Source organism: Rhinatrema bivittatum, chromosome 5 (assembly GCF_901001135.1).
Source record: "Rhinatrema bivittatum chromosome 5, aRhiBiv1.1, whole genome shotgun sequence".
Taxonomy (NCBI): domain Eukaryota; kingdom Metazoa; phylum Chordata; class Amphibia; order Gymnophiona; family Rhinatrematidae; genus Rhinatrema; species Rhinatrema bivittatum.
In genome coordinates, this window is record NC_042619.1 from 257,863,684 (window position 1) to 257,881,181 (window position 17,498).

The window sequence follows — 17,498 nt, forward strand, 5'->3', positions numbered from 1 at the left end:
AGAGTTAAGTAATCACATAATAATGTTGTAACAAGTATAAATATAGGAAAAACAAAGAGAAACTAATATGGAAAGTATTATTTTTCTCATAATATCATTTATACTGGGAGAGTCTCTGCAAGGAGTACAGTCTTATAATGAGAGGCAGAGACAGGAGTGGAAAGTATAAAACAGAAGAGGAGGAAGTGTGAATATATGATAAAAGAGAATAAGAGCATTGAAAACAACAACAACCAAGGATAAGAATCACAAAAATAGCAAACAGGGATATAAGCAATATACGTAACCAGGAGAATGAAGGAAACCAGGAAAATAAAGAGGAAAACCAAGAGTCAGCAGAAGGACTCACAGTACCTTATGCATACATAATGCGAGCTAGGTTACGAAGATGTTGAAAAACATAGGACATGTTGTGGTCATAGGCAGCAGTGGGAATATAAGTACAGCATGCAGTGCCAATAATAATGCAGACACCTCCCTTTGAAGCAAGAATTGAATCTAAAGCTAAACGACTCTGCTGAACCATGGCAGCAGTAGCACGCAGTTCAGAATTAAGAGCATTAAGTCCATCAGTAGTTAAATTAACAATTGCATAAACTGATAACGAATAGTTTGAATCCATTTGGCATTTGTAGCAGCTTGAAAACCAGGAGTCAGCCAAGAAGCAAAAAAGATTTCAGTTCGACTGAACATAGTGTCTGCCCGGTGCCAGAGGTGGAACGAGTGCATGATACGCTCTTTCGATCTTAACTCGGCCTCCTTTCACTTCAAGGCCAGAGTTTCAGAGAGCCATTGCTCAAAGAATGCAGTCAGATTAGTCCCTTCCTCACCCTCCAGGAATCCGACCAACCTGATGTTTTGGTAGCACCCACGATTCTCAAGGTCTTTTATTTTTTCCAGTGCTGCAGCAAGCCGTTTTTCATACTTCTCAACTTTTCTGCTTGCATTGGTGTCAGACATCTCGACTTCCCCCATTCTAGTCTCTAGCCCCTTGAGCCAGATAGAGTTTTCCTGCATGATTGCTACTAGTTCCTTTATCTTTTCTACAACAATGGCTAACTTGCTGTTAATTGTGGAGGTAAGTTTAGCTGAGAAATGCCTTAACCAGCTGCTTCAATTGTGCATTAGCATCCAAAGGAGTTGCAAGGGCAGACCATTCCTCCTCCGAGGCCCGCTCCTCTGCTCCCTCTCCTCTGTCTGCCGATGCTTTATTCCAGATTTTTGTGATTACATCGACTGGTCTGTCCACAGAAGAGGATGTTGGGGAGGTACCCATACTGGAGAAGGTTTTCATGGGTAATGATTCAGATGGACTGAACCAAATCACGGTGAACCTAGAAGATGTGGTAGGCCTGATTGACAAACTGGACCAGATGGTATACCGCCCAGAGTTCTGAAGGAACTAAAAAATGAAATTTCAGACCTATTAGTAAAAATTTGTAACCTATCATTAAAATCATCCATTGTACCTGAAGACTGGAGGATAGCTAATGTAACCCCAATATTTAAAAAGGGCTCCAGGGGCGATCCGAGAAACTATAGATCGGTTAGCATGACTTCAGTGCCAGGAAAAATAGTGGAAATAGTGGAAAGTGTTCTAAACATCAAAATCACAGAACATATAGAAAGACTCCGTGGGCGGAGTTCGCAATCTGTTAGAGTTCTACTCCTCAAGAGTGGAGGAGTTAGCAACCTGAAGACGGAGCCGCTAGGAATTAGCAGTCTGTTAGGGTTTGCTCCTCCCATGGGGAGGAATCAGCAATCCTGTACAGCTTTGCTCCCCCAGAGGGGAGAAGCTGGCAATGTGTTAGCGACTCTGCTAGGGTTAGCAATCTGTTAGCAAACTGTTATGGAGTTGCTCCCCAGAGTGGAGAGATCAGCAACAATTGAGGGTAGACTGCAAGATAGCAGTTTGTTGTACTCAGCTCTTGACGTGTGAGAGATGAGCACTCTAATGTGGAATGGTGAATCCTTGGGCCGATAGCAGATGACAGCGCCCTCAGGAGGATATCATGAGAGGGACCACCGACTAGGCTGGAGTATGGAGACAAACACAGATAGTTCTTTATTAGACAGGTAGTAGAACCACCAGAGGTGGCAGTAGTGAGCTGATGTGCCCGGCAGGGCTGAAGTCTCTCAGATCCTGGAACTGCTATGTACGGGTTTGCTGAGCTGTAGAAAGACTCATAGATAGTGAGTAGACAGGGTATGCTGGATACATAACCAGAAGTAGATGATACACTCACATAGATTAATAAGAAGGCTCAGTAGCTGGAGAGAGTTAGGCACTCGAGGAGTGAGTACCTGGTTCCAGGGACAGCTCTGAGAGAGCGATGGTAACTCACAGTTATCTATCTCTGTAATGGTTTCTAGGCAATAGAGAATAGTTAGTATATTCAGGAACAGGAGCTTCTAGGCGAGTACTGGTTCCTATATGCAAACTGAAATAAGAACTCACAATATCTGTATATGAAATAACTTCTGAAATAGAAGAGAGTCTTTGGAGGGTTTTAGGAACATGGGCCCTCGAGGAGCGAGTACCGGTTCCTATCTGCAATCTGTAATAATAACTCACGATCTCCGTACCTGCGATAGCGTCTTAGACAGAAGAGAATCTTCAGAGTTCTAGGAACATGGGCCCTCGAGGAGCGAGTACCGATTCCTGTATGCAACTGGAATAGAAACTCACAATGTTCACGACTGTGATCGCTTCCAGGCAATAGGGAGTCTTCTGAGCGTTCAGGGACATAGGCCCTCGAGGAGCGAGTACCGGATCCCGTCTTAGCAATCTGAAAAGAAGAGGAGAGAGCGGGGCCTCCGAGGAGCGGGTACCCCTGGTAAGATCGAAGAGGCAGAGCAGCGGAGAATGAAGTGAGTTGAGATGATCCCCGCAATCAATCCCTTGCTAACTCGATTCGTAATCGTAGGCAAAGACCTTTTATGTTGGAAGTGGATTACGTCACTACGGGGGAACACCCCCGAGGTTCACGCCCTTGCTGGTACAAACTTCGGAGCGCGCGCGCACCCTATGTCATCAGAAACATGGCGGATCCGCAGCGTCAGGGCCAGTCCGGGGACTCCGGGAAGAAACTGCGAGGAGAAGCAGCGGCAGCAACTGTCCATCAGACCCGAAGGGAGTCGCCTCAGAGGTAGAGAGGGTGGAGCGAGGGCAAGAGCAGGCACGAACGCAACAATGGAACAAAGTCAGCATGGCTTTACCCAAGGCAGGTTTTGCCTCACAAATCTGCTTCACTTTTTTGAAGGAGTTAATAAACGTGGATAAAGGTGAACCGGTAGATGTAGTGTACTTGGATTTTCAGAAGGCGTTTGACAAAGTTCCTCATGAGAGGCTTCTAGGAAAAGTAAAAAGTCATGGGATAGGTGGCAATGTCCTTTCGTGGATTACAAACTGGCTAAAAGACAGGAAACAGAGAGTAGGATTAAATGGACAGTTTTCTCAGTGGAAGGGAGTGGGCAGTGGAGTGCCTCAGGAATCTGTATTGGGACCCTTACTTTTCAATATATTTATAAATGATCTGGAAAGAAATACGACGAGTGAGATAATCAAATTTGCAGATGATACAAAATTGTTCAGAGTAGTTAAATCACTAGCAGATTGTGATAAATTGCAGGAAGACCTTGTAGGACTGGAAAATTGGGCATCGACATGGCAGATGAAATTTAATGTGGATAACTGCAAGGTGATGCATATAGGGAAAAATAACCCATGCTATAATTACACAATGTTAGGTTCCATATTAGGTGCTACCACCCAAGAAAGAGATCTAGGCGTCATAATGGATAACACATTGAAATCGTCGGTTCAGTGTGCTGCAGCAGTCAAAAAAGCAAACAGAATGTTGGGAATTATTAGAAAGGGAATGGTGAATAAAATGGAAAATGTCATAATGCCTCTGTATTACTCCATGGTGAGACCACACCTTGAATACTGTGTACAATTCTGGTCACCACATCTCAAAAAAGATATAATTGCGATAGAGAAGGTACAGAGAAGGGCGACCAAAATGATAAAGGGAATGGAACAACTCCCCTTTGAGGAAAGATTAAAGAGGTTAGGACTTTTCAGCTTGGAGAAGAGACGGCTGAGGGGGGATATGATAGAGGTGTTTAAAATCATGAGAGATCTAGAACGGGTAGATGTGAATCGGTTATTTACTCTTTCAGATAATCGAAGGACTAGGGGGCACTCCATGAAGTTAGCAAGTAACACATTTAAGACTAATCGGAGAAATTTCTTTTTCACTCAATGCACAATTAAACTCTGGAATTTGTTTCCAGAGGATGTGGTTAGTGCAGTTAGTATAGCTGGGTTTAAAAAAGGATTGGATAAGTTCTTGGAGGAGAAGTCGATTACCTGCTATTAATTAAGTTGAGTTAGAAAATAGCCACTGCTATTACTAGCAATGGTAACATGGAATAGACTTAGTTTTTGGGTACTTGCCAGGTTCTTATGGCCTGGATTGGCCACTGTTGGAAACAGGATGCTGGGCTTGATGGACTCTTGGTCTGACCCAGTATGGCATGTTCTTATGTTCTTATGTAATGCAGGCAGGCACATCTCTGGATGTTGCAAAAAAGCAAAGTTAGACTGTCCATAGGAAGGATGTAGATCTAGGAGCCCAGTCAGGGAACATCCTCTCACTTGCAGCTTATCACATGACCCCCAAACTCCATTGTTTTGAATGGCACCTGTTCTCTCATAACCAACATGTTGGTTACTATCTGGGTCATTTTTCAAATCACATTAGGGTGTTAGTGATAACACCCTAATGCCTGAAGTTGGATTTACAATATTTATTACAAATCCTGGGGGGGGGGGATTTCTTCAATGTACTCTTGCCCTAGCTTGATAGCACCCAGCTACGGCAAGAGTACATAATAGAAATCTCATCTTTGTGTACCTTTCCTCATTCCAAATCACATCAAATATTCACCGATGTGTAGTGTGCTGTTCGTATGTCTCACTGTGTATGTAAAACTGGCCCCAAAACCCTAGACCACCACCAAAACCTCACCTCGAGTTACTAGTTGATCCTCCTAAAGTGGCATAAATGATTGACTTATAGGAGAGGCTTAGAAAGAGTCTCTGTCTCTCTCTCTCTCTCAGCTTACAAAGGGAAAATATCACAGGTGCAATAAATTTAACACATGTTGCAGTAAAATACCCTATGCAAAACATTATAATAGCACATGTAGTAACTAAAAAATTGCCCTAATCATGTCCCTTTTATTATCACAGGCATTATTCATGCGAAAATTATAGAAAATGATAAATCTAGGCCTGAGTCAGCCCCTTAGACACTTAAATGTAGGCAAATGAATTAAAGGTCAAAATTTTAGGTGCTTATATTTAGGGAATTTTCAGCTGAAAATTTAGGCATTTCATTTAGGAACTGAGCATTTTGAACAATGACCCCTATGTAATTACAAAATCTTTCTACCAAATTAATTCTAATCTTTGTACCTTGGGCTTGACTGTGTGCCGGGGATCCTGTAGCATTTTACTTTGTATCATGATGTTTATGTGACTTTTTTTTTTACTGGAAAGAGATGTCAAACTGATGTGAAAAAAAAACAGAAGGTTTCTTAAAATTGTTTCAAATTTGCTGGAAAGTCTGCAGAAGACTTCCCATTGCTGAGCACAAACTGTTATCCTCATATCCTTTTTTTTTACCACTCCATCAGACCCGTGACCAGGCCAATGGAATGGACTGATGAACCGGTCCTGGACTCTACAGGAATGTTCCACTGGTGCCGCCCTGTTCCTCTGCAGCAGGCTGTTCTGGTAAGTGTGAGCTATTCCTCCTGCACTGCTTCAGCTAATTCAGCTGATCGCTGCATGGAAGTAGGTGTTACCTGGACAAAGCCAGATTTAGGCATAGGCAACATAGGTGCATGCCTAGGGTGCCAAATTCTGATGGCAGCCAAAATACCGGGACTCTCCCTGTTGCTCCCTGATTTCCAGAGGAGGAGCCCCTTGCAGCTTGGACCTCTATCTATGGGTGCAGTAATCTTAAATATAGTTCTGTACCTGGATAAAATGTCTGTGCTCTGCTCAGGCTTTACATGCAGCAGTGTGATGCCCGCATGTGGCTCCATTGAAGATCAGCCTAGAGATGTCCTTTGATTCAGGATGGTATGAGTGACTAATGAAGAGATTTTCAAAACCTTTAAACATCAGTAACCCACACTGGTGTTAAATAACAAACGGGCCAATACAGTAAAGTCTGCGGGAGAGCATCCCTAGCGCTTCCTTTTTGACAGGAGCGGCGGCTGTCAACGGGTTTGACAGCCGACGCTCAATTTTGCCGGCGTCGGTTCTCGAGCCCACTGACAGCCACGGGCTCTGAAACCGGACGCTGGCAAAATTGAGCGTCCAGTTTTCGGCCCGACAGCCGCGGGCTGAATTCAATTTTTTTTTTTTTTTTTACTTTTTTTACTCTTCGGGACCTCCGACTTAATATCGCTATGATATTAAGTCGGAGGGTGCCGGAAGAAATTAGCTGCACATTTTACTTTCTGTATCCCGCACGCATACCTAATAGGGCCATCAACATGCATTTGCATGTTGAGGGCGCTATTAGGTGCCGCGGGTTGGACGCGCGTTTTCCTCCCCTTACTGAATAAGGGGTAAGGGAAAATGCGCGTCCAATAGCAGGCTAACAGTGCACTCCGACGGAGTATCGGCCTGAAAGATGGGTGCAGGATGTCAGGGTTGTTTTAAAGGATAACTGAACTCTTGAAATAAAATGGATGACACTGAGGGTTTAATTAGGGACATGCATTTGTTTGAAATGAAACGAGAAATTTACATTTCCCACTTTGTTTCAATTTCTTTTTTAAGATAAAAGAATACTGAACAAAATTTAATTTGTTTTCATTGGTTTTGTTTGAAAAAAATGAATGCAGCAAAAAAAAAAAATAAAAATCTTGGGCACACCCATCCCTGGGACCCTTTTATTCTGTAGTTGAGCATTTCCTCATGGAGTAGAAGTGAATCCCAGTTGCTTCTACTCCACTGCTGCTGTTATTGGAAGTGGCAAAGACCCAGGCCGGCTAATCTTTGCTGCACAAAATGATGCTGGCCTGAGCCTGTCTAGCGTCATTTTGTATGCAACAAATTAACAGTAATCCAGCCTAGACGTCTGGTATCATTTCCAGTAACAGCAGCAGTAGCAGCGGGATCGCTCTTGCCCTATGAAGACATTTTCAACTACAGGATAATAAGGTTGGTGGTTGAGGGGAAAGAAGGAGAGGGCCTGGGATTTTTAAAAAAATTTTTTACTGTGGACTCAACATTTCTTTGTTTCATTTTATTTTAATTTTGCTTGCTGTTTTTTTGGTTTTTTTTTCATTTTGCAGAAACAGAACAAAGCACAAACACTCTAATTTTATAGTGAAACTAAACCCTGTCACTTTGAGCTTTGCTAGGGATTCGCCATCAGACATTTGAAGACATATATATATTTTTTTTTTAATCTTTGCAAGAATCCTGAAAGTGACAACTACAAAAATGACAGAATTCAAACTCACAAGCAATGGTCGGGGGCATCTGCATCCAAAAGAGAGTGATTGTGCACAAGAATGACAAACATTAGCAAAGCCATTTAATTATCGATAAAGAGCTCCATCATGTGTATCATGGAATTGCATTGGAGGGAGGGAGGGGATGAGTTTCCATAAAGCAAGTCTCACCAGGCTGTATATTCAGTCCTTTCTTTTTGGGAGAGAGATTATTTGACTTCGGACAAATCAGATTAAACACTCCCAAAAATTTCATTAGTTGATGTAAATGAACTTGATTAGAGTAAGAATGAGATTTGCCTTACAATTTTTATGGTTTAGTTTTTTTGTTGGATTTTTATTAGTTTTTATTACTTAGGTTTTTATTAGTTTTAGGTAGCAGAACTTGATCAGATCTCAGAAAATGATGTTTCATGATGATTGAGTATTGCCCTGTGCCTTGCTTGGGCTATTAGCTTGCTCCATTTTTTCAGACCTGGTTTTACTCCATTGATTGCACAGACTTGTAGTTTTTCTGATGGGAATCGGAACTGTAGTCTATGCAGTGCAGTGGGGTAAAACCAGGTCCTGGGCTTGGCCCTGAAAAAATAGAGTCAGCTGGGACTCCGAGCTGTGCCCTTACCCAGTGACTCTCAGACCCAGTGGCTGTGCCTAAACTGCACCTTCCCTCTTTGGGCTCCATCAGCACCTGTGTCTGTACCAGTTTTACTGGTACTGGTGGAGGGGGAATTAAGTGACGGGAGACAAAAACCCTCTCTTTCTCCACCTCAGACTCGTCGGATGGCTCAGAAGCTAAACCTACGAGACCACATTGTCGTTGGTATCATTGGCGAAATCAGCTCCACACTCATCGGGCTACAGAACTTTGTTATGCCATTGCGGACCAGTAACTACACCTACCAGGAGCTGAAGCACATCGTCTTCATTGGGAGCCTGGATTACATGAAACGAGAATGGGAAACTATCCACAACTTTCCAAAGCTGCTGGTGCTGCCAGTAAGTGCTCACACTGGACAATACACAGAAGAGCAAGAACAGGTTTCAAAGACATCCTATACAGTACAAATGAAGCAAGATTGGATTTTCTACACTTAAGATTATTTGCATAATTTAAGAAGGTAGAATTTTAAGATGGTGGTGTGGGAGTGGAACCTAGGGTGAGGAGTTTTCAGAGGTGCATATGCGCAGCTTATTGGGTCTTCTGATGTCACAGGATCCTTCCCTTTTCTCACAGTGGAGTGAGCTTTCTGACCTATTGCTCTCCTACTGGTAAAAAACAGATGTGCCCAAGAGCAGCAGCTGAGGATCCTCTTCAGGGTTGGGGAGCTCACCATCTGCTGGGGTCTGGTATCTGGGAATTCCTTTTACCTGGATGGACAGTCAGACACCTTGAATTCTGAGCATGGTATAACCCTCTAAAGTTAGGGGGCAAAAGAGGGATCAGTTGGCTCTATAGTCAGCAGCCCCAGAAACTGTTCAGACATCCTCTAATCTTGCTATAACAGGAGAAGGAACTGGTGGCAAAAATTCCTCCCAATCAAACAGGAACAAAATCTTCTCAAAAAAATCCTCCTCTCTTCCTCTCTGGCAAGACACTGCTATCCTTCCTTGTATTGTAGCAGGGAATCACAGCACCTCATCCTGATCTCCTCCAGGAAGGGGGGAACATCCTCAATATTCAAAGCGCATTCCGTGCTATTTAGCCAGATAAGCAGGACTTATGCGGCTAAGTAGCGGCTTCTGAATATGCCTGTATGTTCAGAGGCTGCCACTTAGCCATACAAGTCCCTTATATGGCTAAAATGTACGCACAAAAAAATGGGCGTGTATTGGGCAGATAGGGAGTGGAGCGAGTTAGACGTATAACTTATACGCCTAACTACCGATATTCGTAGTGCCACTGAATATACATCCAGCTAAGTTACTTAAACAGCTAGCTTTGAATGTTGACCTAAAATCTTCTCAAAAACAGCCCCTCTCAAAATCTCTTCTTCCATTCTCAGAGACACTCCCTGCCAGACCTAGGGGGTAGTGATCAGAAGTATGCCTCTTCCCCTAAAATTGGAGAAGACTCCAATAGTCTCAAGCTTCTTCAAAACTCCACTAAAAGATTCCACGCATCTCCTCGTGCTCTGCTTGCTTTTGTGCAAGCTGCTGACCAGTCCAGGCAATCTCACAGGAGATGCCTATAAGGCAGGGTCTGCAAACTACCCTTCTTCCTACTTAACTAATCCTAGCCCAGGGTTTAGGTTAGGGGCAGCTGGACAGTGAGAACCTAGAGGATCCCTAATTATATATTGATATAATTAAGTTTTGTTCTAATGTTTTGAGGTCAATATTCAAAGCCATTTAGATGGAAAACTCACAGGTTACCCATCTAAATGGCAAGTTAACCATCTAGCTCCAAATTATCCATCTAACTCCAAGTTAGCCATTTAAATGTTTTGAATATTGACCTCTTTGTGTTTATGCAATTGATATTGATTATGAGGCCAATATTTAAAACTAGCTGATTATCGGGTCGATACAGTATCGTTCGGTCGAAGATTGCCCGTCTGTAACGTGCAGGGAGCGCACAATTCGGGCGCGTAAGGCGATCCAGCGATACAGTCTCCAGTTTCACGCGTCCTTAGCGCTTCTTAAAACAGACGCATAACCCTTTCCGCACGCGGCATGTAGATGAACGAATTAGCTGTATAATGCTGTATAATGAAGGAATTAGCTATTCCCCTCCGATACCGTAACGCACGCTCAGATTATCTCCTTAGTAACCCACTGTTTTGCCGCGGCCTTAACGTGTTAGTTTACCGCCTCCCCCTAGTAGGAGTTAGGACTGTGAGTCTAGTAACAAATCCATCGACACCACTTAAGATACTCAAAAACAATAAAACACAATAAAAAAAAAAGCGATACAGAGATGATCGAGAAAATGTAATGCTGTGGGACACATAAAACCTGTCAGAAAAAAAAATAAAAATTTTTAAATACCTGTCGGAGGGCCGTGTGGGTCCAGGCAGCCGGCAGGCGGCGGCAGGAGCCGGGTGTTAAATCTAGGCCGCGGGCGGGTGGACGCGCGTTAGTTTCAGACGGCCGGCGGGCGGCGGCGGGAGCCGGGTGGTCGCGTGTTAAATCTAGGCCGGGTCGCACAGACGCGCATTCATCCAGGCGGAGGAGCTGGCTCCTCCGCCTGGATGGATGAATGAATTCATTCATCCAGGCTCCTCCGCCTGGATGAATGCGCGTCTGTGCGACCCGGCCTAGATTTACCACGCGACCACCCGGCTCCCGCCGCCGCCCGCCGGCCATCTGAAACTAACGCGCGTCCACCCGCCCCCGCCGCTGCCGCCCCCGCCGCCTGGAACAGGCGCCCACCCGCCCGCGGCCTAGATTTTAACACGCGACCACCCGCCCCCCGGATCCCGCCCGCCGACCGCCTGGACCCACGCGGCCCTCCGACAGGTATTTAAAAATTTTGTTTTTTACACTTCCTGGTGCCTGTCATTTGAAATGACATTTGAAATGACAGGTACCAGCGCACCCAGGTTACTGTATAGGCGCTGTATTAAGCACCTATACAGTAAAATGGGTTGCGCGGGCATAACCCTTCCCTAACGCTTCACAGCCGCGGCATGCATTTGCATGCAATTAGAAGAGAGTATCAGGCGCTAGGTCAAGAGAACTGTGCGTGCGGGGAGGAAGGGTGCGCCTGACACTGCCGCACTGTTTCTACCGCGGCCTTACAGTATCGACCCGTATATAAGTTAGCCGGATAAGACTTATCAAGCTAACTTACACAAAGTATTCAGTGGCATGGAAATGTGGCTGCATAAGTATTAAAGTTATCTGGATAAGTCTTGTCCAGCTAACTTTAGACTTGCTATGGGGCACATCTCACGTATCTGGTTAACTTAACCGGATAAGGCTGAATATTGCTAATTATTCAGCTAGGTTAGCCAGATAGATAGCATCACCCAGTTTCACCCACTCCCCGCCCACTGACTATACAGCTAACTATGTAGCCGGATAAGTGACTTATCTGGCTAAATAGTATAGCCAGATATTCAGCAGCAGCCACTTAGCTGGATAAATCCGACTTCTGGCTAAGTAGCGTTTGAATATGGACCCCATGTTTTAATGATTTGTGTATTATGCTTTTGATTCTGTATTGCAACAGAATATGGATTTACCCGTAGAAATATATGACCCAAACTGCAACTAAACTAAACTAAAAAGTATCTGTGGCTGCTTTTTTCTTGGGCAGTTTTCAAAAGGAAAGTATGCTCATACTTTGCACCCGTCCACTAAGTTATGAAAACTGCCCTCTAAGCACCTTCCCAGCTTCTACAGTATTTCACTAACAGTCCCTGTACAGATCAGAACTGTGATGGTAATTATTATGCTTTCAGCTTTCATTGGCAATGTTTTCAACTACTGTTTTCACTATCAAGGATGTTTTCTCTTCCACTTTTCTATTTTCCTTTCCTTTTACAGACTCTCCTCCAATATCTTTCTTCCTCTTGTCTGTCCTGTCCTTGTGCACATTGCTCCCTCTCTTCTTTTCCATTTGTACCTCTCTGTCTGCCTTCTAACGTTCTGCGTTTTGCTTTGCCAAGGGCTGTGCCCAGTCCTGTGCAGATCTGAGAGCGGTAGGTGCCCACTGTTGTTCCATGTGCGCCATTCTCACCTCCAACTGGAGATCTACGGACAGTTACTACCTGGAGGACACAGACAGCATCCTTGCAACCCTGAACATCCAGTCCATGCATCTAAGGGACAGCGCTATAATTGCAGGTAAAATCCTCAGCGGCGCACTTGCAGATCAAACAAAAACAGAAACAGTGAGAGAGCCTTCAAGTTCAGATAGGGGTGGATGGATCACGGTTACCATCTCACTCAGGATAGTCTGAAGAGGCTGATCCAGTCCATGTTTTGCCTCCTTGCATGCATGGATAGGTAGTTTTTTCTTTTATTATAATAATTATATATATAATTGTAATCCCTGGGCAAGAAAATCCTGATTTTGAACCCAGCAGCTCACATCTCCATTTTGGACCTTAAGGGGCGGATTTTAAAAGGCCTGCGCGCGCTGGCGGCCTATTTTGCATAGGCCGCCAGCGCGCGTAAAGCCCCGGGACGCACGTAAATCCTGGGGCTTTCGAAAAGGGGCGGGAGGGGGCGTGTCCAGGGCGTTCCCGAAATGACGCGGCGTTTCGGGGGCGTGGTGCCGGCCCGGGGGCTTGGTCGAGGCCTCTGGACCAGCCCCCGGGACCGGAGGACAGAGTGGGGCTGCCGGCCGGCGCACACAAAGTTACGTCTGCTGAAAGCAGGCGTAACTTTGCCGACAAAGGTAGGGGGGGTTAGATAGGGCCGGGGGGGTGGGTTAGGTAGGGGAAGGGAGGGGAAGGTGGGGGGAGGGCCTCGGAGGGAACAGGCAGCGCGAGCTGGGCTCTGCGCGTGCAGGTTGCACAAATGTGCACCCCCTTGCGCGCGCTGACCCCGGATTTTATAAGATACACGCGGCTACGCGCGTATCTTATAAAATCCAGCGTACTTTTGTTCGCGCCTGGTGCGCGAACAAAAGTACGCGATCGCGTATTTTTTAAAGATCTACCCCTAATTGCACAGTTCTCACAACCCAAAACACCAGCTCTGAGTCCAGGATCCCTCTCTGGGTAGAAGCTCAGCTTCAAGGCCCTTTTGCATTGTTTACTCCCAGACACCTCTTCCAGTCTCTTGTAAACAGCACTGATGATCTCCCAACTTAGACAGCAGCAATAATCATGCTGGAAACTGGATTCCAACTCAGTTTTCCTCTGCACTCAGGCAAGTCAGTCCACACAAGTGGGTTATGTACCTCTACCAGCAGATGGAGACAGAGTAAAACTGACTCACTGACATCATGGACATATAGCCCTGCCCCGATATCAGCCTGCCAGTATTCTCTGTCTCTAGAAGATGGTGGATATGCATCTTCCTACTGGGGATTGCTTGTAGTAAAAATAAAAGAGTAGGGAAGCTTCTCTTTGCCTGTGTCAGTGCTGCTTGGATGCTCAAGGCGATTTGGCCACTTTGGATTTTGCCAATGTTGGGCCATTCCCTCGGGAGGGCAGTGGAGTGAAAGGTGACACAGTGGATAGGTACCTTCCCCCCTTGTTCCCAATGGCAGAGACATCTCTGGCAGAAGGGTCAGAGTGTCCAGTTTGAGCCTATGGGCCCCAGTTTGGATCTCTTCTTCTTTTCCTGGGTGGAATTTTTCCAGGGTCTGCAGGCTTTTTTGCAGAGGCACCCAGCCAATGTGAAGTAACCTACTAAGAAGGGTTTGCGTGCTTGGGGTACCCATTTGTCAACTACTGTGGCTATCCCTGGTAGGGATGTGAATCGTTTTTGAACGATTAAAATCATCGTCAGATAATTTTAAAATCGTCCTAAATCGTTAGAGTGCACGATACAATACAAATGCCCCCGATTTATCGTCAGGGGCATTTGATTTGTATCGTTAAATAGGGCACGGGAATTATTTGGGGGAGGGCGGGAAAACCGGCACACCAAAACAACCCCTAAACCCACCCCGACCCTTTAAAACCAATTCCTTACCCTCCCCCACCCTCCCGAACCCCCCCAAAATGTTAAATTACCTGGTGGTCCAGTGGGGGGGGGGGGGGGTGTCCCGGCACGATCTCCCGCTCTCAGGCCATCGGCGCCATTTTGGCTGCCACTAATTAAATTGGCGCCAATGGCCCGATTAAAAAAAAAAAACCCACCCGACCCTTTAAATCGACCCCCCTTAGCCTCCCACACCCTCCCGACCCTGATGATCTCAGTCCTTTCAGCCAAGAAAGCCTCATAAGGATACATCAGGGTCGGGCTGATGAGTACAGATGGCCAGCGCCATCTTTAAAGATGGCGCCGGCCATCCAGTGCTCCTACCATGTGACAGGGGCCGGCCAATGGCACGGATACCCTGTCACATGGTAAGGGCAAAGGGGCATTGGCGCCATTTTTTTTTTTAGAACAGCTGATGCCTGGGAATGGAAAATCTCTTTCCGAGGCCCCCCTGGATCTCTCCTCTCCCCGAGGCCCCCCTGGATCTCTCCCCGAGGCCCCCCTGGACCACCAGGTAATTTTAAAAGGTTTTGGGGGGGTCGGGAGGGTCGGGAGGGTGGGGTCGATTTAAAGGGTCGGGTGGGTTTGTTTTTTTTAGTGGCGCGGGCCTCCCTAAAAAAAAAATTAGCGATGTGAATTGGAATCGGAAACGATTCCAATTCACATATCTTAACGATCAGATTTCCCCCCCCCCAGCCGAATCTGATCGTTAAGACGATCTGACACACGATTCACATCTCTAATCCCTGGTGATATTCCGGGGGATGAGGATCGTGATACCTTGGTTGATTCTGATGGGGACTTGAAAAAAGAATTAATTCCACTTGATTTGGAATTGCATCAGACTCTGCTCTGTTTTTTTTTCATAAAAATGAATTGCCACGTCTGTTGAATCAGCCCCTGAGGATGCTCAGTGTAGATAGGGGTGTCGCTGCGAGCTTGCAAAAGAAAGATCCCACATTAGTCACCTTACACAAGGCATCCTGTTTCTTTCCCCTTCTGGATCCAATTCAAGAGTTGATTGACCTTGAATGGAGTGCCCCGGAGGCAAATTTTAAAGGGGAGGCACACTTTAATGGCTTTGTACTCCTTGGATCCTAAGGAAAGAGATCAGTAGAAGTGCCCGAAGGTTGATGCCTTGATGTGCGCTGTTACCAAGCAAACCACCATTCCAGTGGAAGGAGGGGCAGCTCTAAAAGATGCTCAGGATAGGAGGATTGAGGCTATCCTTAAGCAGGCCTTTAAGGCCATGGCAATGAATTTGAAGATTGCTTCTTGCTGCTGCCTGGCTCCTCGGGCTGGTTTGTGTCTCTCTCAAGAGATGCAAGGAGCGGGGTCTGATGGTGGATCAGCGATGGAACCGGGTGCTGCATTCTCAGCTGATGTGGGCTGTGAATTGGTGCAGACAACTGCTAAAGAGGTAGCTTCTGTGATAGTGGCTACACGCCAGTTCTGGCTGTGAAATTGGTCAGCAGACATTATTTCCAAGTCCAATCTTACAAGGTTAGTCTTTAAGGGTTCCCTTTTGTTCGGCAGTGAGTTGGAAAAAATGGTAAATAGCTGGGCGGAATCTAAGATTCCTCGTTTACCGAAGGACAAAATCCTGGCAGTTTCGTCCTTACAGAGGAGGATCTACTGAAAGGTCTCATCCATATGGAAGATCTCAGTCCTTTCAGCCTAGAAAGCCTCATAAGGATACAGACTTCGAGACCAGAGCACCTTGATCTTCACAATGAAGATCGAGGTGCTCTATATCCGGTGCTCCTGGTGCAGGAGATAGGCGGGCATCTATCTCCCTTTTATTAGAGGTGAGTCCAGATTATGATGGACCAGTGGATCCTGGACGTGGTGAAGAATGCTCTGGAATTTCGCCACATTCCTCCAGATGCTTTTATGGTCTTTTTATGCAACTCTATAGAAGAGAATGGCAATGGAGACTACGTTAAGGAGTTTGTTGGCTCTGAAGGCCGTGATTCCTGTTCCCAGATCACAGGAAAATATAGGGCACTATTACATTTATTTTGTGGTTCCCAAAAAAGAAGATTGGTCTTTTTGGCCTTTCCTGGATCTCAAAGGTGTCAATCTGCATTTGCGTGTGACTTATTTCCAAATGGAAACTCACTCTACATTCAATAATAATGGTAGTGCAAACAAGGGAATTTCTCAAGTCTCTCAAACTGACGGAGGCATATCTATATTCCCATTTGCCAGGAACATTAACGTTTCCTATGCTTTGCTGTTCTGGGATGTCATTGTCAATTTCAGGCTCTGTTCTTTGGACTGGCGACTATGCCCAGGACCTTCTACAAGGTCCTGGTGGTAGTAGCTGCAGCTGTGCGCAAGGAGAGCATTCTAGTCCAACCATATTTGGACAACTAGCTGATTCAGGCCAAAAGTGCAGAAGAGAGCCAATCGGCTTCTCACAAGGTGATCTCCTTGCTTTAGGAACTAGGCTGGGTGGTGAACTTGGCCAAGAGCAGTTTACTTCTGGTTAAAATGCTAGAATATCTTAGCGTGCGATTCGATATGGCAGAGTGTTTCTGCCAGAAAGTCACATTCAGAAGTTCATTTCTCAGGTTCAGGCCCTGAGAAGGATGATTTGCCCAAGGGTGTGATCTTATCTACAAGTCCTGGGGTCGATGGCAGCCATGTTGGACATTGTTCCCTGGGCGAGGGCACACATGCAACCCCTTCAGCACACATTGCTCTTCCAGTGGAATCTGCAGTCACAGGAGTACACGATGAGACTCCTCTTGCCATTGGAGGTGAGCACCCAGTTGCAGTGGTGATTATAAGCGGATCATCTCAGCAAGGGGGTTTCCTTTGAGATACCAGAATGGTTTGTGCTTATGACAGATGTGAGCCTTCTGGGATGGGGGGATCACTAAAAAGAGTTGATGGCACAAGGCTGCTGGAGTGCCGAGGAGCGGCAGTGGATGAATCAGTCACATAGAGACATGTGCAATTCGTCTGGCATGCTTGCAGTTCGCTGAATAACTAGAAGCTTGAGCAGTGAGGATAATGTCAGACAGTGTCACAACGGTGGTCTACATCAATCATCAAGGTGTACCCAGAAGCCAACAGGTGTCGGTGGAGGTAGTTGCACTCATGGTGTAGGAAGAGTGTAATTTCCAGGACATCTCCACCTCCCACATTGCCAGGAAGGACAATGTATTAGCCAACTTCCTAAGCAGGCAAAACTTGGACCCAGGAGAGTGGGAGTTAGCAGATGAAGCTTTTCAACTCATAGTGGCATGCTGGGGTCACCCACATCTGGATTTGCAGGTGACCTCTGTCAACGCGAAGATACCATAGTTCTTCAGTCACAGAAGGGAAGGAATCTGAGTTTG

General features: G+C 45.8%; 1 protein-coding gene across 1 annotated transcript in view; it reads left to right on the forward strand.

The window, feature by feature from the left end:
• LOC115092425 (potassium channel subfamily U member 1-like) overlaps positions 1–17,498 on the forward strand; it is a 124,746-nt gene that overhangs the window by 40,333 nt on the left and 66,915 nt on the right. The window contains exons 4-6 of the mRNA XM_029603259.1: positions 5,707–5,806; positions 8,317–8,541; positions 12,159–12,336. Coding sequence (XP_029459119.1) covers positions 5,723–5,806; positions 8,317–8,541; positions 12,159–12,336 — 487 coding nt within the window. The 5' untranslated portion in view covers positions 5,707–5,722. The remainder of the gene's footprint in view (positions 1–5,706; positions 5,807–8,316; positions 8,542–12,158; positions 12,337–17,498) is intronic.